The sequence below is a fragment of the Pyrgilauda ruficollis genome, unplaced genomic scaffold, assembly GCF_017590135.1.
Source record: "Pyrgilauda ruficollis isolate IOZ18807 unplaced genomic scaffold, ASM1759013v1 scaffold23, whole genome shotgun sequence".
NCBI classification, from domain to species: domain Eukaryota; kingdom Metazoa; phylum Chordata; class Aves; order Passeriformes; family Passeridae; genus Pyrgilauda; species Pyrgilauda ruficollis.
Genome location: NW_024522539.1, coordinates 652,939 through 674,867, shown reverse-complemented (window position 1 = coordinate 674,867; position 21,929 = coordinate 652,939). Strand labels below are relative to the sequence as shown.

The 21,929-nt window shown below is 43.9% G+C and overlaps 1 protein-coding gene across 2 annotated transcripts in view; it reads left to right on the top strand.

Moving 5' to 3' along the window:
* Window positions 1-21,929, top strand: part of MAP2K5 (mitogen-activated protein kinase kinase 5) — a 115,400-nt gene that overhangs the window by 20,055 nt on the left and 73,416 nt on the right. For both annotated transcript variants that reach the window (XM_041469112.1, XM_041469111.1), the window contains exons 7-9: window positions 1,323-1,371; window positions 8,352-8,416; window positions 20,454-20,493. In XM_041469112.1, coding sequence (XP_041325046.1) covers window positions 1,323-1,371; window positions 8,352-8,416; window positions 20,454-20,493 — 154 coding nt within the window. The remainder of the gene's footprint in view (window positions 1-1,322; window positions 1,372-8,351; window positions 8,417-20,453; window positions 20,494-21,929) is intronic.

Below are 21,929 nucleotides of genomic sequence, written 5' to 3'. Positions count from 1 at the left end.
GTCGTGGGAACAAGAGGCCTATTAAAGAACAAAGCCACCAAATATGAAATCTGTGTTTTCACTGTTCCTGTTAATAATGATCTGTGATCAAGACACGTGCACAGCCCTTTCAAGAATATATTATTTTGTACTTTTTTTTTTTTTTTTTAACTTCAGTAATAAGAGCAGAACGTCCCTTTGAGATGAAGTTTTGCAGATGTTGCTGCCCTGGCAGTTTGTTGTGTTGAAGGAGCAGAGTTAGTCAGGAAAGGAGGGGAAAAACCAGCATTTTGTGAGTTTTTGAAGGAGTTTGAGGGCATGGAAGGTTTCACTCTTTAACTCACCAGGCTGAGAGGTGAGGCTTGGTGAAGTTCTCCTAGAGGAAATTAAAGTGAATTTTCTTGTATTGGTTTGGGGGTGGATTCTCCTGGAAAGGCAAAGGGAACTCAAGTGAGTTTTGTTGTATTGGTTTGGGGGTGGATTCTCCTGGAAGGCAAAGGAATTCAAGTGAGTTTTGTTGTATTGGTTTGAGGGTGGATTCTCCTGGAAGGTTTGGGGGTGGATGCTCCTGTAAAAGCCAAGGGAATTCAAGTGACTTTTCTTGTATTGGTTTGGGGGTGGATTCTCCTGGAAAAGCCAAGGGAATTCAAGTGAGTTTTGTTGTATTGGTTTGGGGGTGGATTCTCCTGGAAAGGCAAAGGGAATTCAAGTGAGTTTTGTTGTATTGGTTTGGGGGTGGATGCTCCTGGAACAGCCAGGGGCTCAGCACAGTGCCCTGGAATGGGTGCCCATGGAAAGCTGGGCTCCCCGCGGGGATTTCGGCACGGCCCGAGGTCCCAAATCAGCAATTCTGCTCCAGGCTGGGGTCCCTGGAGGAGGTGACATCCCTGGCAGCACAGCCCAGAGCTGAGATCCCCAGGAATTCCTGGAGTCATGCTTTGGGGAGCTCAAAAACCAGATTAGTACAGGAAAACTGGGTGTGAACCACATTTTCCTGTGTTTTTTTTAAAACCCCTGACACACGAGAGCAGCTTTATTTTAAATTTCCCTCTTAGAGCTGGTGAGCAGTAGCTCGTGTCCCAGCAGGTTGTGCAGTCAGGTGTCTAAACCAGCTGTAAGGTGGAAAATGCATTGATTTTTTAAAATTTTATTTATCTATTTGAGCTGTTCATTGCTTGTTCACGCCTGCTGCCTGCAGCTTGGCCGTGCTGGCTGCTCTCACCACACCTTCCCCTCAAGTGTGATCTCAGAATATGGAACCACACACTCCCCTTGTTCCTCTCTTTATCTGACAGAGTGAAATGTTAAAAAGAATTGTTTCTAATTTGTTTTTTCTTCCCCAGCTTGAAGAAGTCCTCTGCAGAGCTGAAGAAGATCCTTGCCAATGGCCAGGTGGGTGCTTTGGCTGGGGCACATCTCGTGCCTGGCTGGTGCTCCCGGCTCATTCAGCTGAAATTTGGGTTTTTAACCCAAAATCGGGGGCCATGGGAATGTCCAGGGTCCTGATTTGCTTTTATTGGCACAGAAATTTGCCCCCCACTTCTCAAAATCTGCTTTAGCTGCAAATGGATGGGGGCCCCTCAGTCAGTTTTGGGTAACTGAGTTAGCTGCTCACTTGTCAGCCTCACATCAGAGATGGAAGTGAGATTAAATTCTTGTTTTTATCGTGTAGAATAGTTGAATTTTTACTGAATTTTTTACTCAGTGTATTGTTAGAACCCCCTGGTTATTGAGAATTTTGGACATGCTGCACTGACAAACTCTGACCCCCAAGAGAGATCTGTATTTGACCTGAGGGCGTGGAGAAAATTCCAAAATTAATTGATAAAACCAAGGTTATAGGTGTGTGCTTAGGTTAAAATAGTGCAATAAATAATCCCCAGTTTGTATTTACAGCAATACCAGAAGGTACTGTGCATGAATTTAATTGGTTTACAGCCTGCTGAAATCCATTTCACTGGCCAGTATGTGTTTATTAAAGATCTCTGTTTCTGGGCAGTTTACATATTTTCTTTATGGATTCTTATGGGATAGAATTCTTGTTTTTGCAGGTGTAACCTGATTTTTTCACAAGAATAGGCTGTTACATAAACTGATTTTCATCCTTGAAGTTCATTTCTCATGGGAGCTCAGCACAGGCTAGTGTTAGTTTCGTTAGAAGAGCAATAAGACCTGATTTTACAGTTTACTGTGAAATAAATTTTATTTCATAAGGTTTTATTTATATGCAACAAATGACCTTTGTGAGGTTTAGGGCAGGAGATCCTGAAATATTTGGCAGGTTCTTGCCAGGAACCTCTCTGGAATCACTTCAGGGTTGTGGTTTTGGGCTGGGAGGGATCTCAGAGCCCAAAGTGAAAATCCTCCTCCCCTGCCCCAGGGGCCTTGGACACTCCCAGGGATGGGAATCCAGAATTCTCAAGCAGCCATATAAATATGTCTTAACATAGATATATTTTATATAAAAATAAATATAAAATATAAAAATCAAATAAATATATTTAAATATATTCTGTATGCTTATCATATAAGCGTGTATTATGTATGCTTTATTTATATATTCATATAAATAAATATATTTAAATATAAATATATTTATATGTGAATAGATAAAATGTAGAGATAAAATAAATATAGAAAATATATTTATTTTATATTTATAAAACCAAATATAAAATATATTAAAATAATAGGTATGTTATATTAGATATACATATATTTTTATATTAAAACGAAATATATTTTAATATAAAAATATATTTTATAAATAAAAAATTATCAAACTAAAACAAATATTAAAATCTATTTATTATCCATTTATAAACCAAATAGATCTATTTTAACATGCACATCCATTTGTCCCAGGTTTGGCAGCCTTGGAGGGAGGCCCCTGTCCACGGGGCTGCCTGTTAGGCTCTATTGACTGGGACATCTGTGTCACTGCAAATAAAAGGCTCTCATTGATTTTCTGAGCTGCTCTTCACTTCCCCTCTGCCTCGCAGGGCTGAGATCTTCATTATCTCAGCTGCCCGTTCAGCGCTGCCCGCAGTGACCTCCCTGGCACGTCAGGAGCCCGGGCAGGGCTGGCAGCAGGAGGAGGGGCAGCTTCGTGCCACCCCTCAGCCTCACCTGGCCTCATGTGAGGGGGAAAAAAGAGAATTTTCTTCTCCAAAAAAGAAATTTTCCCCCTCCAAAAATGATGTTTTTATCCCCTCCAAAAATGATGTTTTTATCCCCTCCAAAAATGATGTTTTTATCCCCTCCAAAAATGATGTTTTTACCCCCTCCAAAAATTATGTTTTTTCCCCCTCCAAGAATGAGGTTTTTCCCCCTCCAAAAATGAGGGGGTTTTCCCCTCCAAAAATGAGATTTTTCCCCTCCACAAATGAGATTTTCCCCCTCCACAAATGAGGAGGTTTCCCCCTCCACAAATGAGGAGGTTTCCCCCTCCAGAAATGAGGTTTTTTCCCCCTCCAAAAATGAGGTTTTTTTCCCCTCCAAAAATGAGTTTTTTCCCCTCCAGAACGTGAGCCCAGCGCTGCGGGGTCCCTGGGATTCAGCTGGAAATGGGGATTTTAGGCTGAGCTCAGTGTTCCCAAATTCCTGCCAGCTGATTTTTTTTAAATATTCCAGAATTCCCAGGTAAATAATGTATTCCCCTTGGTGGCTTGAGGTTCTGGGAGCAGCAGCAGCAGGTGGCTGAACTTGTAAATCAGGGTGGTGCTGACTCTGATATTACTGATTTCTTTAAAAGTGATTTATTTTATTAACCCCAGAATGTGAGTAAAATCTCTCTGAGGTTGGCTGAATTTGGCATTTTATTTGTTCCAAACTGCAGAGAACAAGTGGTTGGAGTGCCCTGCAAGAGAGTCACAGATTGGTTCCCTGGGGTTTTGAATTTTAAAACTAAACTTTTTCTTATGATATCAAACATGTTACTTAAACTGACTGAAAGAAAAAAAAAAGAAAATAAGGATTAAGGGATTAAGTGCCTATTCTTATGATATTTAAAATGTTATTTAAACCCACTGAAAAATAGAGGAAAATAGGGATTGTCTCTTCTTACAGTATTAAAAATGTAAATTAAACCCACTAAAAAAATATTAAAAATTAGGGACTTCCTATGATGTTGGAATTGCTACTTAATACCCACTAAAAAGAAAATAAGAATGAAGTTTTACACTTAAACCCAATTTAAAAAAAAAAGGATTAAGTACCTCTTCTGATATTAAAAATGTTGCTGAAATCCACTAAAAAGCAATAATTCAGTTTTAATACTACTTTTTAGTCAGCCTGATGGGAGTTAATCTGCATTTTGTTGAGAGGAAACGAGATTTCAGTTGAGTTCTGCAAAATCTTGGTCACAGATCCACAACTGGTGATGGGTTCCTGGATAAAACTTTAACTTTTGTTCATTTTGGGGGGATTAAGTCACACTTAACCATTACTTAAGTCTGGCCTGGGTCATTATTTTTGATTATTTTTTGGCAGTTTCTGCTTTGAGGCATTCCTAATGATATTCCCCCAGTAGCTTCCATTTAGCTTTAATAAGGAATTCATATTAATCATTAAAAGAAGGGGACGTGATCCTTCAAGATAATCAAATATTGACAGGTTAGAAATAGCTTTCTGCCCGGCCTCATTGATAGAGGTGATGTGATATAAATATTTATTTCTTTTCTGTCACTCAGGGTAAATGCCACCAATTGATTCAGCATTGATAGAGTGTCACCAGTTCATAAGGAGCAGTGCAGGGGCGGCTGCTGCCCGATTAGTGCTGCCCTGCCAGGGGGGATTTACTCCCTCTCCTCAGTGGCTGTTCTGGGCTCAGGCAGCTCCTCACCCCCGCCAGGATTCATTGGCATTTGGGTCTTAATAGGCACAAAAAACCCGCCCTGATTTCACCAGGATTAACTGGGAATTTGGGGATTTATTTACAAAAAACCCGCCCTGATTTCACCAGGATTAACTGGGAATTTGGGGATTTATTTACAAAGAGCGCACCCTGGTTTCACCAGGATTAATTGGGAATTTGGTTATTTATTTACAAAAACCCCACCCTGATTTCACCAGGATTAATTGGGAACTTGGTGATTTATTTACAAAAAACCCACCCTGATTTCACCAGGATTAACTGGGAATTCGGGGATTTATTTACTAAGAATGCACCCTGATTTCACCAGGATTAATTGGGAATTCGGGGATTTATTTACAAAAAACCCGCCCTGATTTCACCAGGATTAATTGGGAATTCGGGGATTTATTTACAAAGAGCGCACCCTGGTTTCACCAGGATTAACTGGGAATTTGGTTATTTATTTACTAAGAATGCACCCTGATTTCACCAGGATTAATTGGGAATTCGGGGATTTATTTACAAAAAACCCACCCTGATTTCACCAGGATTAATTGGGAATTTGGTTATTTATTTACAAAAAACCCACCCTGATTTCACCAGGATTAATTGGGAATTCGGTGATTTATTTACAAAAAACCCACCCTGATTTCACCAGGATTAACTGGGAATTCGGGGATTTATTTACTAAGAATGCACCCTGATTTCACCAGGATTAATTGGGCATTTGGTTATTTGTTTACAAAAAACCCACCCTGATTTCACCAGGATTAATTGGGAGTTCAGGGATTTATTTACAAAAACCCCACCCTGATTTCACCAGGATTATTGGCCATTTTGGTTCTTAATAATTCACAAAAAGCCCACCCTGATTTCACCAGGATTATTGGCCATTTTGGTTCTTAATAATTCACAAAAAGCCCACCCTGATTTCACCAGGATTAATTGGGAATTCAGGGATTTATTTACAAAGAACGCACCCTGATTTCACCAGGATTAATTGGAATCCCACCCTGATTTCACCAGGATTATTGGCCATTTTGGTTCTTAATAATTCACAAAAAGCCCACCCTGATTTCACCAGGATTAATTGGGCATTTGGTTATTTGTTTACAAAAAACCCACCCTGATTTCACCAGGATTAATTGGGAACTCGGTGATTTATTTACAAAAACCCGCCCTGATTTCACCAGGATTAACTTGGAATTTGGTTATTTATTTACAAAAATCCCACCCTGATTTCACTAGGATTAATTGGGAATTTGACTTCTAATACTTTGCCAAAACCTACCCTAATTTCATCAGGATTAATTGACCATTTGGCTCTTAATAATTCACAAAAAACCCACCCTGGTTTCACTGGGGTTAATTGGGAATTTGGCTGTTGATTTACCAAAACCCACCCTGGTTTCATCCCCCAGCCAGTGGAGGGAGGGATGCTTTGTTTGCTGCTCCCTGCCTGGTTTCCCATGAATTCCTGAATTTTCCAGCCCCTCCAGGTTGGGGTTTTGCAGGTTTAATGCCACCTGCTAAAAGACCCTTTTATGATGGAGAATCCAGTTTTCCCAGTGGAATAAATAAATCACCTTGTGCTTTTGGCACCTTTATTTGAGCCAGTAAATCCCATTTTATCTCCCATCAGATGCAGATCCTGCCTCCAGCCCAGCATTCCTGCTTTTCCCTGGAATTCTGGGTGCCCTTGGAGCCTCAGAGGATGGAGCTGCTCCTGCCCCTGTCTTTTAGGGAGGGATGTGGAGAAAATATTCCCTTTTCCCAGTGGGCAGCAAGCAGGAGGACGGGGAACGTGCTTGATGTCTCCAGTTCTGCTCCATTCGTTGTTCCTCACTTGAGGAACCTCCAAAAAATCTCCTCTTTTCCCCCACCAGGATGCAAAAATACAAATTTGTTGTTGGTTTTGTGGGTTCATTGGATTTCCTTTGGGGTGATTGGTTCAGGAGGTTTTTGGGAGTGCAGGAGGTGTTTGCTCCAAGGATGGAGGATTCAGCTTGGAAGAGCAAAACTCCTTAAAATTCCCAAGTCTGCAGCCAGAGAGAAATTATTTTTATTTTAGGGATCACTGTAGACTCTTTACATATTTAAAATCCCATTCATGAGCAATTGTTCCTCATGAGAAACAACTTCCCCCTTTCTGTTTGCATTTCCTGATGAATGCAATAAGCAAAGGAGCTTTCAGTAATGAAGTAAATGTTAATTTTCATCACAAATGGGCCCTCCTAAGGAACCTGGCCCAGGTTTAATTCCAAATAAATAATGAAATCATCACCTTCTCTTTTGAGTTGTCTCAGCTCAGGTTTTCCCATCCCTGTGTAGCAATTCCAGTGTGAAATCACATTTTTTTTGCTCAGGTAGTGAAAGGAAAAAACATCAATTTTGGATTAATAATTTCTGTCCTTGTAACTTCTTTTAAATCAATAAAATATTTCATTTTCTGGTCATTAGAAATGCTGAGTATTGACTCTTTGGGACATTTGAGCTTGTTATCATCACTTGTGTTAATACACAAAAATGACATCTTTAAGCAGCCAGGCCAAGTCATGTGAAATATTTAACTTGGTGTCCCATAAAATACAAGTAATTACTGAAAATGAGTTAATGTTTCCTAGGAAAATACCTTTTCAAAGCAGGATTTGCTCAAACATTTTCTACTTAAAATGATCTGGCAATGAGGGAATCTTTCTGGAACAGAAAATTGCTTTTATCCCAGAATTAATTCTGTTCAAAATATTTATTTTCAAGTATAAATGTGCATTGCAAAAACGTCTTTAATGGGATTTTTTAAATTGTGCAAAATCAGAGGAGCTCTGCTTGTCCAGGGGAAGGTTGAACTCTGGTTTTACATTTCAGTTGCTTCCCAGGCAATATGTTAAGCTGTTGTGAAATCCATATTAAAAAAAAGGTGAGAAATTCAGGAATTTCTGCAGTGCTCTGGATCTGAGGATCTGAGCTGTCCCAGCGAGCAGAAAAAACTGAGGCAAAGGAATTGCTGTGTGTTTCAAGGAAAATCACTTGGATTGGGATTCCAGACTGATTTTTCTTTAGGTAAAAAACGTCTGCACTGAGCTCTGCCAGAGCTGCCTCTCGCTGAGGCTCAGCCCTGCTGATTCCAGGATAAATCCCAAACTTCTCCAGCTGCCAGGGTTGTTCCCATTCACCTCCAACTTTGGCTCTGCTGATGTGCTGCTCTGGAGCCCCTTTTCCTCTCAGCAGCAGTGCCCTGACCCTCTTGAGCTATATTATATCATTCCATTTTGACACCTTTTATCAAACTTTAATGAAATGACCCAGGCAAACAAATTGTCATTAAACTTTCCATCACTTTGTCCCTTGGTATCGTCTTTTATAAATTGGACAGCAAATGTTGTATTGATCTTCTCGTTCTTGCAGCTGAACTTGAAATGACCCAGACTGCTTGTTGTTTATGGCCTGGAGTTGCTTTTCCTTGACATTTCCATCCCCAGCATGACATCTCTTTTGTTTTTCTTTCTTTCTTGTGGAGATGAATGAACAAGACATTCGATACCGAGACATCCTCGGCCACGGCAACGGAGGCACCGTCTACAAGTGAGTGGGGGTTTCACCTCAAATCTGCCCCAAAATTCAGATTTCACGGCGTTTTTACTTTTTACATTTGGTGGTGTAGGCGTGTCTTGCTGCTCTGCAGGGAAAAAAAGTCATAATGTAAACTTTTAAATTGTTCAGAGGTGTTTTATTCTGATTTTAACGCGGCTTTGAATCTTTTCTGGGAGCAAGTGGAGGGTTCACAAGTGGGATCTGGGATGTCCTGGATTGGCCTCCAGGATGTGGAATTCTGCTGCCTCACCTGGGGATGACAGCAGTGGGATGTGGTGGCAGCAGTGCCCTGCCCTCCAGAATCCCTCATCCCCTTTTGCTGCCTCTCCCTCCCTCCCAGCCTCACCAGCTCCCCCAAATTTTGGTGCAGAAGCTCCAGCCCTGCAGCCAGGATAAATTTTAACCAAATTTTGGTGCAGAAGCTTCAGCCCTGCAGCCAGGATAAATTTTAATACTGTAAAAATTAAAATAGCACAGATAAGACTTTCTTGTTGAGAAAACTCCTGCTTATGCATCGTGCAAAGTTTAAACTACAGAATGTAATATCTGGGACTTAATAGTCTGCAGTGGGGTATGAAAAATATTCCTGTGGGAATTAAGAAATCCATACTTTGTCAGAAAGCCCTGAGGGAGTAATAAAGGTTTCCTCCAGAGAGCTGTTTACCATATACAGTAACCCAGCATCCCATTAGGGTTTTGTTTATACCTTAGACATTTTAACTTTGATATTAACATTTTTCCCTCCCCTAAAGTGTTTTAAAAGCCACGGTGCATTTGGTTTGGTTTCTAATTGGCTGCCAGCATTGCAAAACAACTCCTCCTGCAGAAGGTTGGATGGAAATGGACTTCCAGAGCCTTCAAGGAGGAAATGCAGCCTTGGGATGGATTCTTAAATCAGGTTGGCCCTGGGGGTGGAAGGTGCTTCAGGTATCTTTTCTTGGAGAAGGATGTTCCTAGGACTTGAGGAAGTGGTGTTATTTTCTGATTTTATGAGAGATATGGGAGAGTGTTGAGCTTTAGAGCTCAGACTTGTTGGTGTTGGTGGAGAGGCAGAGAAGGTTCTTCAGGGAATAGGGATAAAAGCTGGATGTTCCTGTGTGACTCCGTCCTGTGTTTCTGAGGCTGTGGAATTGGGATAAAAGTCCTGTGTGACTCCATCCTGTGTTTCTGAGGCTGTGCAGCTGGGATCTCCTGCCTGGAGTGGGGACTGTGACCATTCCCTGCACTCTGGGACAGGGACAATCTCACCTGGAGAGGCAGGAGCCCCTCCTGTGCCAGGAGCTGTTTCTGTGGCTCGTGTTCCTTTATATCCCGTTGTTATTTGAAGTCAGCAGCTGCAGGGACTTCGGGGTGTCTCCAGGACAGGAGTGACTCCAGCCTTTTCCGGGGAATGGGCACTGGTTTGTGTGTGGATATTTTGCAGATTATCGTGGAATCCTCCAGTGGTTTGGGCTGGAAGGGAGCTCAGTTTATCTCAGGGACACCTCCTACCACTGTCCCAGCCTGCTCCAAACCCCTCCAGCCTGGCCTTGGACCTCCAGGGATCGAGGGCCAGCCACAGCTTCTCTGGGAGTTCCACCACAGCCAGGAATTCCTTCCCAAAATCCATCTAAATCTCCCCTTTCCCACTCTGAAGCCATTCCCTGTGTCCTGTCCCTCCATCCCTTGTCCCCAGTCCCTCTCCAGCTCTCCTGGAGCACCTTTAGGACCTGGAAGGGGCTCTGAGGATTCCCTGGATCCTTCCCTTCTCCGGGGGAACATTCCCAGCTCTCCCATCCTGGCTCCAGAGCAGGGAGGCTCCAGCCCTGTGACAAAACCACCTCAATCCCCCCTTCCCAAAAAGTTCCCAATTCTCCCTCTCTGGCAGAGCATCCGTGCCCCAGCAGGAAATAAGGGATTCAAACTGGAATCCTCGCAGGTAGCTGCCCTGCCCCAGCCACGGAGAGCAGCCCAGAGATATTTTATTCCAGTAAATCAATGAACATTTGTCAGGTGAAATGGATTGCAGAGGTTGGGCAGTTTCCCTCTCCGGCGTGGGGCTGTTGGCTCAGGGAGGAGAGGCCGTGTGGGGATCGATCTGCAGCTCAACAGCCAGCCTGTCTACGCCCTTCCTTTTATCTTTTTGTTATCCTTACCTTGTATTTTTGCTTTTTTTTTCGTTCCCCCTCTCTTCACCGAGCTCTTTATCCTGACTCATATCCATTATGGCAGTGAAATATTCCCAGCATTGGGGGGACACGACGGCGCGTCGCAGGAGGCTGAGCAAAAATCTCCCAGCCTCTCTTTTTTTCCATGGAAAAAAACTCTTTTATTGGAATTGTTTATTGAGATTGAAGTATTGATCACCCCTCCTGCTCCCCCCTGGCTGGAGGTGGGCTGGTTCTCTTTGGAAGCCTATGTTTAGTTAGAAAACACAGGATTTTTTTAGTTAGAAAATGGATTTCATTTATTTGGGTTCTTTACAGCTGCGAGTGGTTTATGGCTTGGAGAAGAGGTATCTTAGCTTTATTTTTATGACAGTATAATTATACTTTAGAAATACACTTGATTACTGTGTGGAGCAAAATTGTTCCACTATATTGGCTCGGCCAATATTGCTATACAAACAACTTTTCAGTCAATTGAGCCTGGTGAAAAATCAATACTTTATAGCCATATTTCTAGGGAGAACTTGCTGAATCTAAATGTTTTTTCCTGTTCTAAAAAGAAGGGATTTTATAGTTCTTTGACATCTTATTCTGCCCCTACCTTTTGATCCTCTGTTTGCTTAATTAAGGAACGATAAAAATTCTCGTGTTAGATATGGCAAAACCAGTTAATTAGCTTTGCTTTTTGGTTGCTTGCATGTTCAAAAATATGTGAGAAAATAGAAAACAAGCCCAAACTGTCTATTGAACGCTGCAGCAGAAAGCAGGAATTCTTGCAGTGCTGCTCAGCGGGCAGAGCGTGCCCTGTTTTGGGTAAAGATTGTCCAAAAAAGGGTAAAATCTGCTGCAGCAAAGCTCCTGAGTGTGCTGCTCTCCTGTGTGCCAGGTGCTGTATTTGTGTCACCTGCTCTGATTGCCACTGCCCGTGGAGTATTTAAGTCCAATTTGATGCATTTTTTGAAACTCAGCTGCCCATGTGGCAGGACATCTCTGGGTTTGCTTAAATTGCCTTTTTTTTTTTTTTTTGTTTGGAACAAATAGTTCAGTGGTCAGCCCAAAAGACATTTAAAGGATCTGCATTGTGCTGCATCTTTGGGCTCCATCAGTGCCTGCAGAGACTCCTCTGAGATCTTTCCTTAGGTGAAGGATTTCCTTTGGAATGTCTGGGTGTGCCAGCCAGTCCCAGGAGCAGCTTCATGACATTATTTAGATCTCAAATCCTTAGTTTTGTTTATTTTGAACCTAAATACTACAAAGTAGAAGTGTTTAACTCTGGCAGATAATTCCTCTGTCAGGTCTTCCTCACACGATGTGTCTAAAGCATCACTGTTTCCTTTATACAGAAGCAAAATGAGGGTTTTATCCTCATTTTATTCTCATTTTGTGTTCTTTAGTTTTTGCTTTTCAAGGAGAAAGGAGAAGTGAGATGTCCTAAACTCTGTTTAGGGCAGGGCACAGCCTCCTGGGATGTATTTTACAGTGAGGTTTTGTAGCTCCATGGGTTCTGTTGGAGTCTCCAGCAGCAGGAGCATAAAGGAAAAATAACCATAAAGCCCCAATGATGCCCTAATTAATTTGGGAGTTACCAGGATCTGGGAGAGAGGGAAGGAATGGGAACATCAGTTCCCATCTTAGCAAAATGCTGTGAGAGCAGAAGGCTTCACTTGGAAGTTGAGTAATTGGGAGAGAAGTGGCTGTGGCTGATGTCCCACGCCGAAAAATTGGATAGCCTGGAAAGCAGGGAGAAATGAGGGAGCTTAATTTGTCTGAGCAATTTCCTGAGCAATTCTGCAGTTTGGTTGAACATTCCAGCATCTGCCCTTCCCCTCATTGCCTCTCTCAGCCAGCCTTGGGGTGCCCCATCAGCACATGAAATGGAAAGTGTGGGAGACAGCTGGGACTGCTCCACAGCCTGGAGTCCATCCTGGGACAAAGCTGGGATCCTCTGGCACTGCTGGGGCAGCTCTGGCAGCCCTGGAGCAGGTGATGCCTCAGGTTTAGATTTTATATTTCTCACAAGGCTCCACAGGGAGCTGGAGGAGCTGGGCTGTGTTTGTGGGAGCTGAGGGATGCAGCTCCGTGTGCTGGGGTCTGATGGATGACCTGGGTTTGGTGTTGCCCTGAGGAGCTTTGGCTGAGCAAGGCTGGATTCTCCTGGTTTATCCCAGAGCTGCAGGTGCAGGACAGGGCTGCTGCCAGGAAGGGGCTCTGGGGTCCCAGTTTGCTCTTCAGAGCACCTCAGATGTTGTGAGAATCCAGCCCAGATCTTAGCAGGGCTGTTCCTCTCCTCTGGTCATTTGTTGCTGGTTTTCCATATGGATATCACAGAATCCTGGAATGATTTGTGTTGGAAGAGACCTTAAAGCTCATCCCATTCCCTATTCTGCCATGATCAGGGTCACTTCCCACTGTCCCAGCCTGCTCCAAACCCTGTCCAGCCTGGCCTTGGGCACTGCCAGGGATCCAGGGGCAGCCACAGCTGCTCTGGGAATTCCAGTCCAGCCAGGAATTCCTTCCCAATCTCCCATCCATCCCTGTCCCCTGGCAGTGGGATCCATTCCCTGTGTCCTGTCCCTCCATCCCTTGTTGCCAGTCCCTCTCCAGCTCTCCTGGAGCCCCCTTAGGTCCTGGAAGGTGCTCCAAGGTCTCCTCCAGCACATGTGTAACACAAGAACTATCATTTGCCTCTTTTTAAAACACTTCAACTCACAGATTATTTTGCCCTGTGGCAGAGGGTGGATGGAGACAGAGGTGGAATCACTTCCCAAGGCAGCCCAGCAGTGACAGAAGCAGGAATGGAGCTGCAGATTCCCAGCCTGGAGCTGGCCCAGCTTCACTGGTGGGTGACTCCCAGGGAAGGTTCTCCCAACCTTTTCTCCACAGTTCTTGTCCCAGCCTGGTGCTCAGGGAGGGATCACAGGCAGGTTCAGTGGCTTGGTTGTCATCAAAACACATCTTTGTCCCTTGGAAGTCTTCGAATTGCATCTCCCTTAATTCCTGTGGGGGCATTTCCCTTGCTCTCCTTTCCTGTGCATTCATTTTCTGCTTCCCTCGTTTGGATTTATTTTTAGTCCACTGAAGGTGTTGGAGCAGCCCTGCCTGGCTGAGTTAGAAGTGCCCCCCTGGATTTTGTCTGGTTCCAGTGGGGTTTAAAGAAGGCTGACCAGTGCCTGCTGGTCACTCCCTGCCTGTGACCCCGGCGGGGCTCGGCCGCCCCATGAAATCTGTTCTGCACAAAAGTGCATAAAATGAAGATAAAGTACCTCCTTGGAGCCTGACAAAACCCATTCCTCTGCAGAATGGGAGCTGCAGTGAAAGTAAATAAATGAATGGACAGCAATCACAGCCTAGTTGATGAAACTGTTCAATTAAAGCACAGGCATTTACATGGTGTAATTTCCCTAAATTGCCAATGAGCCCCTTTAGACACAACCAGTGTTCAAATTGATTTCAGCATTGATTTTGGCTGAAGCTGATAAATTTCTGCTTGTTAGTTAAAGTAATTTTGCAGAAGACTTTGTAGTGCAGTATTGAAGTGTTCATTTAGCTGATGGTTAAAAGAGGAGTTATTTACAGAGGGTTCTACTGTTGGGCTGAGATGGGACAATTCCCCGGTCATCTTTTTACTTTTAATTTTTAAGCTTCAGTATCCAATCAATACGTTATTGAAACTGATTAAAATGTATCCAGCCAGCTGCCTATGGCTGTTTAATTAGAAACTGGATGATTCTTAAATTAAAGTTGTTTTGTTTGTGGTGGATGTCCATAGCTGGGAAGATGAAGCGAGTGGGAGATGGGAGTTTGTGCTTGTTAGCAGTGAGTGAGCTGGGGTGAGAGCCCAGGGCCTGCCCACCTCCCAGGGAGCAATTCCTAATTCCCAGCATCCCATCCAGGCCTGCCCTCTGGCAGTGGGAGCCATTCCCTGTGTCCTGTCCCTCCATGCCTTGTCCCCAGTCCCCCTCCAGCTCTCCTGGAGCCCCTTCAGGTGTTGGAAAGAGCTCTGAGAATTCCCTGATCCTTCCCTTCTCCAGGTGAGCACCCCTCATGTTGGCATCTTCATTCCTGGCACCAAAGAAGGTGATGCAGGTTTGGCTCACACTTCTTTGCTTCATATTTCATTCTAAAGTTGTGATGGGTTCACTCCAGGCATTCTGCCATGTGGGATAACCCACATCAGTCAGAGCTCAGGGCTGCTCTGCTGCCTCTTGTCCTTGCACTGGTTTAAATCCAGCAGGTGAATCCATTTCCATCCCTGTGTCTGGAGCTGCTCTGGGTGCAGCTTTAATCCAGATTAAATCCAGCAGGTGAATCCATTCCTGTGCCTGGAGCTGCTCTGGGTGACCTGGTGGCACTGGGTGACCCGATGTGGGTGCTGGTGGCACCTCACTCTGCTCGAGCTCCATCTCAGGTCTCTCTCAGGAATGGGTTCTGCCCTGCAGTGGGATGGGCACAGATCCCATTTCTGGAGGCTGACCCTGAATGTTTGGCTGCAGGAGGGAGGGAGGAGTCCTTGAGTGTCACAGATGGGAAGAGGAGCAGGTCACAGCACGGAGCTGAGGGATTCTCACTCCCTGTGCTGGGATTCCAGCACAAGCTGGGTTAAGTGAGACATTGCTGCTCAACATCTCCTTTCTGCAGCCTCTGCTGCCAGCTGTGCCCTTTTTCCCAAGTTTGAGCATTCAGGCACCACTATTTGCTGTTTGTTTGCCACTTTCCCAGCAAATCATTTTGCAATCAGCACTCAAGCATCTGCAGTGGCATTTCGGAGAGGGGAGGTTGTGCTGTGAACCAGCACAGCCCCATAAAAGCTCCTTTTTCCAACTGCTGTGCACTTTGGCTTCCCTGATTTAACAGCCACAGAGTCAGGCTAATGTGTTTGCTATTGCAGGAGGCAGCAACTGGCAAAGTGGTTATTTCCTAGGAACAATTTGAATGTCTTCCTTTAGATGACCGTGGGAGTACGTGACACTGCTGTCACTGCCCTGCCACAGCCTGACCACCAGCACCACAGGCAGGGGCAGTACCAGGCCAAAAAAAAGGGGGAAAAAAGGAAAAACTGAGCAAATGTTGGGTGGTTTGCTGTGTGGAGCTTGCAGCTGGTGGCTGGGGCTGAGTTCCTTTTGCCTGGCTCTGGCACAGCTTTTTGCTCTTGGTTGTTCCTCATGAATGTCCAGTTTGGCTCCTCCTGTGCCCTCAGGTCTGGAGGTGCTGCTTGCTGCAGGCACAGCCTTTCCTGGCCACTGCTGAGCTCCCATGAGAAGCTTCAAGCTTTTATTTCTGTTTGGAAAGGCTCTGCCATGGCCCCAGAGAGCTTTGGGGTGTGGGTCTGGGTGTGGAGAGGTTCCTCTGCAGCTCCTCAGTGCTGAGAGGAAACCCTGGGGGAATGGGACAGGATTTCCCAGCCTTTTGGAGGGAAATTATGCCTTGCTGTTTTTAACAGACCTGGGTGATGGTTTCATCCTGAGGTGTGAAGGAAACAAGGCAGAGAGAGGAACCAAAATATTCACTTGTGGTTTTACTCTGGCCTGGGAAGTTCAGGTGGCAGGAGCACTGGGACAGCCGTGGGAGAGGCAGGGATCTCCATCCTGGGGAGGAATTTCTCCCCAGTGTCCCATCCCTGTGGAAATGGGAAGCCATTCCCTGTGTCCTGTCCCTCCATCCCTCGTGGCACCAGCCTGAGGTGTCCCTGGGCTGGAGCATCCCTGGCTCCTGCAGCCCCATCACTGCTGCCTCCCTGGCACTTTGTCATTTTGTCATATTTGCTGATGTTGGTGACATTTCTGACTGACTCATTGGCATAGCAGACAGGTCATGGCTTTCCCTTGAATCCTTCAGGCTTGCCAAGGAATATCTTATTGATTAGAAATTGTTTCCCTGGTTATTGTGGGGGAAAAAATAAAGGGATTTATCCTGGTGGCCAGAGGAAGCAGATCCTGTGTTGCTCCAGGCTCCTTCAGTGCCATCCTTGTGACAAAATAAATGTAATGAATTTTGGCTTCTTGGTAGAGATGATATTTATTTTGAGATTTAACATATGACTAAACTCAGTTTCTAGTGAGAAGTTGCTGTGTTTGATGGGAAAAACTGCTGGAAAAAGCTCAAGGATCTTTGGAAACTCAGCCCCTGCTCATGATGTGATCATTGTTGTGTCACTCACACGTGGGCAAGGGGTTTGCAATTAAAAAATTAGGAAAAAAATTGAGAATTGGTGTTTGCTTGTGGTTGCCTGCAGGTTGCAGCCTGTAGTTGGTTCTTTGCTTGCCCTGGAAGGAATTGTCCCACAACCACAGCATCCTGCAGCTCCCTCTGGGCTTCAGGGAAAATTCCTCACAGGGAAGAGAGAAAATTTTTGGTTGGAGCAAATTGAAAGAGAGAGAAGTCTTTTGTTTGCCATCTAAGCTATTTATTAAGAATTTATTAGCTGTTAGTATTGAGAATCTGCTGCATTTTCTCCCAAGTTGGGTTTGTTTTCCTTCTGTCTCCTCTGTGTTGAGTAGAAATTCATCATATTTGGTGTAGAAAGTTTTTAGCATTAAATATTAGGGTGGGCAGTGGATTATTCCATGAGGAGCACTGACATTCCTCCTTGGTTTTCTGTGCCTCAGGAAGAACAAATCAGGTAACGTGGATTTCATTTCAGAAGTTCCCCTTTTTTCCTTAAAACACAAACCAGCTGCTTCTGATGCTCCCAGATTTTCATTTGCTTTCCTGTACAACCACAATTCCTGTCTGGGGTTGGGGGGAGATGCTGAGGAGCTGGCAGATCCCCCAGAGCCCCATTGCAGTTTTCCCTGGTATTGATTTTGATTTTCTGGGACACCAGGGATGCACTCTCTGCAGTCCATCACGGCTTGGGCTTAGCTGCAGGGCTTTGTTCAGGCACAGTGCTTGCTCCCACACCATCTCTCTTATTTATTCCCCAAAATAACCCAGGCTTTGGCCACAGCACCCCTGAGGGGTGAGAGTGGGGGAGGCAAAGTTCTGCTGAAGGACGTGGCTCATGTGGGGCCCTTCAGGGCTTCACATCTCTGGACATGGGGTTTTTATAGTGAAATATTTGACAAAACTGTGCCAGCCTTGCCTAGGAGCTGTTGGGATGGGTGCAGGGGCTTGGAATGGTGAGCTCTGGTGGGAATGTGGAGGGAGGGATGGAAATTTCTGTTGCCCAGTGGGGATTTTCCAGGCAGGCAGTGTTGGAGTCCCTGCCCTTTCCTTGGACAGCGTGGGGTGGTGTCAGAGCAGCCTCTGTGTCCCTGGGAGAGCTTCCCACCAGGAGATGGTCCCTGGCAATTTGGGAATTGTCCCTGCCCTTGGAAAGGGTGGAATGGGGTGGGATTTAAGGTCCCTTCCCACCCAAACTCTTCCAGGGTTCTGTGCTTGGTGAGGGAGGTCCCCCAGAACCCAGCTGGGTGCTGAGCATCCCCTGCTCCTCCCTGCAGGGCACTGCTCAAACCCATCCCTGGATCTGGGGGTTTTTAGGAGTGGAACAGCTGGTTTTAGCTGGTTTTTAGGAATTTTCCTGCCATCCTGGGAGATTTTAAGTGCATTCCCTGAAATGTGCCCAGTTGCTGAAGGAGCTTTTGGGGTTTTGCTGCTTTTCTCTGCCTGGTTCTGCAATGATGGGTTTGGCTGCTTCACTTCTGGAGGTGGCACCAAAACCTGGGAGATGAGACTTTGAGTGGGAATTTGGGTTTAATCCCCTCGTAGACATCCAGGGATTGACTAAAAGTCTGGTTTTCCTTATGCTGTACTCATTGTCCTGCAGAATTTTTGTGGTTCATCCCTCAGAACCTGCAAAAGGTATTAAATTTGGGATTTTGCCATGCTGCCTGCAACCAAAATGATCAATTCCACCTTCCAGTCCCACGGAACATGCCAGAAAATCCCTTTTTCCTCAGAAGGGGTAATTACTGCAGCAGCTCCAGCCTAATTTGAAGAGTTGGCTGTTAATTAAAACACCACAAAGGTGTAGGGTTGTCTTTTGGTGTAACCAAAGCTCCCATTCCAGCTCCATTAATCACTTTACAGTTATTGTGCAGGGGAAGGCCAGGACAACTGAGATGCTGGATCAGCCTGGAGTAAACAAATTCCTGCCCTCCTGGCATCCCCCAGGCCCAGCCCAGGGCTCCCTGCTCTTTGTGATCCAATTCCCAGCCATAATTAAATGTTCACTTGGTGCTGTCAGTGCTCTGTAAACCAAACCAGGTACCTGCCCTCTGCTGGAACCTGAGCCCGAGCTTCCACGGATGAATTAGCGTGCATCATAATTAAATCATCAACTCCTCCCTTTCACCCGCTCCCAAACGGGAGATCTGTCCCATGGAAAAAGGATCAGCTTTCCTGAGCAGCTAATTGAGCTGTCCACTGGGGTCCCAATTAACCCAACAGATGTGGAGCATCCCTTCCCAACCTCTCCGTCCCTTATTCCTGCTCATCCTAAGCCCAGGGTGTTTTCCCACTGTTGGATTCATGGATTCAGCTCTTGTTCTGTCAAAGTTCCCATGGATAATCTCATTTTCTTCACTGATTTTTTCCTCTCTGGCCTTGCTAAATCCTTTTTTTCCTCCCCTGAAATCTGGGAAATCAGTTTAAATCCAGGATGTTTTCCCAGTGTTGGTCATCCCCAGAGCTCGTGGATTCATGGATTTGTGGATTCATGGGTTCACCTCCTGTTCTGTCAAAGTTTCCATGGATAATCTCATTTTCTACACTGATTTTTTCCCCTCTGCCGTGCTAAACTCTGTTTTTTCTCCCCTAAAAGCTGGTGCCACTCCATTGCATAAATGGTTCATCCAGGAGTTATTAAATTAAGGTGAAGTTTTTAGGAATTTCCAAGCCATTACCAGAAATTAGGGGAGCGCTCAGGGTTATAAATAAGATTAAATGACATTTTTGCCCTGTCTGAGGGTGATTTTAGACTCAAAAAAAAACCCAACTATTAAAGCTTTTCTTCTTCACTAATAATTGCTGGAGGTACAGAGAGGTAAAATATTAGAATTCTTTAAAGTTAGTGCCACGTCTCTGCCAATGCTGCCATAAATCAGAGGGAGGCAGTAAAACCAGTGAAGAGGAAAACCTTTAATGGTTTTGTTTTTATGCAAAATTGCATTGGATTTTGAGTTTTTTTTTTAACTTCCTTTATTTTCTCACGTTTTCATGGTTAGAAATATTCAAGTCATTGTCAAATAGCCAATTATGGGTGTTTCTCCTCAGAAATTAAGACAAACTGCTGTTGAAACACCCTGCAAAATTATTTTGGTGCATGGGAACATCAACAATAGTTCTTTCTATCTTTATATGCACCCTCTGATCATCAAATAAATGCAGAAATTGAATTTTGCTGAGATTTTCCCTCAGTTCTGAGAAAGAATTGGCCATAATCTGTTTTAATTCAATTTATTTGGTGAAGCTGCTTGTCTCTGAAAATACCCATGGGACTGAGATAATCCTGATTTTCCATGAAAATTCTGAATAATGGTGATAATCTCAATTAATTCCATTGAAAGAAAATGGGAAAATGAATAAATGTGAGGTTGGACTCAAAGATTTAAGGTTGGACTCAATTTTGGAAGTCTTTTCCAGCCTAAACGATTCTGTTAAATTCCCATTTATAGTTTATTTTTCTGCTGTATCATAGCCTTCCAAGTGTATATTTTATATCAAAAATAAAGATACAAACCCTGACAAATGGTTCCCTCGTAAATATATTTTTGATCCCTCGTTTTCCTCAGTTTTCCTTTAGAAATGCTGGATAAAATTGAATTTACAGAAAATCCATGAGGTAAAATTCATTTTTCTGTGAAATGAGTGTGTTTGTATTGCACATCCTCGCAGAGGCAATTTTATATCATCTCAAATGACTGAATTTTTTCCTCACCCAGGGCTTACCATGTCCGTAGTGGAAAAATCCTGGCAGTGAAGGTAAGAAATTCCAGGTATTTTATTTTTCTCCCAGATTTTCTTGCCCTCGCTTTCCTTCCCTCTGATTTTTGGCTCTCAATTTGATTTATTGCATTAATTAATTTATTTACAGGAAATTTATTTATTTATTTATTTACTGTAAATTTAGTCATTCCCAATAAGCTCAGATTCCCAAAATTCAGGATTTTCCCCCATGGAATTGCCTGAAAATCCCAGATTTTGATACCTCCATAGATGTTTCCAAGGGCAGTTGGGCTCCTTGATTAAATCTGGAATTTGTAGAATTTTGTGGTCAGGAAAAATCCCAGTTTTCTCTGAAATTCACTTAAAATTGGGATAAAATAACAGCAACAGTGGGGCAGATCTTGGATGCAATTTGTGAATTAAATTATGCTTGCAAATTAAATTATTAATTATATTAAAATGAAATTATTAATTATATATTATATTAATTATATTAATTATTATTAGTTCATCTGCACAAAAGTAAGCCAAAAAATGTCATTTTGGGGCTTTTTTTAATGATAAAATACAGATTTAATTGCACAAGATAACCAAAACCTGTTGACTAAAACACTTCCAGCTGGTAAATAATCAACCCAATGCTAATAATCCACAACATCATCCCTCAGTGATGCACCAAATTTCAGATTTTGCATAACCTTAACCTCCAGAGGACTTAATCCCTTTTTCCAGGTAACTTTTCCTCTTTAAAGGGGAAAATCCCAGTGAAAACCATGAGTGTGCACTGCTTTTTGCCATTCTCCCACTGCTGTTAGCTGGAATTTCAGTGGAGCATTTGATTATCATTATTATCTTTATTATTTATTACCTCTGCCCACAATACCCCAAATTTCCTTTGAGCTGTGCATACTGTAAAAGACAAGGATGTCTTAATTAAATTAAAGCAGAATATGTGAATTTGACCTGTGATTTTTGCTCTGCTTCCCTTTAGAGGAGCCAGCAAATGGAGGGAGGCACCCGTGACAGCCCGTGATGAATTGCTGTGTTTATTCTGGATATTTTAATGGCCTCTCCCTAATTCAAATTGAGCAGGGAGTAAATTATAATTCAGTCACTCAACTGCTGGGCTTCACCTGACAGCTCAGCCTGCTGCGTGCTGGGGGAGCACAGGAGATGGCTCAGGTGGATTCTTCTCTCCAAACTCCGCCCTGGGCATCAGTGGGGCTCCAAAATCGCTGAATTTTGGGCAAAAATTTATTATGAGGATGCAGCTTGGTCAGGAAGATCAGAGGACTTCCCAGAGAACTTGGATGTCATTTTTAAAAAGTCCTTCTGGTCCAACATCCATCCCCAGCTCAGCTCCAAAGTTCACCCTTTTCCCTGGGCCTGAGGGCTCCAAAATCGCTGAATTTTGGGCAAAAACTTTATTAGGAAGATCAGAGGACTTCCCAGAGGATTTGCATGTTGTTTAA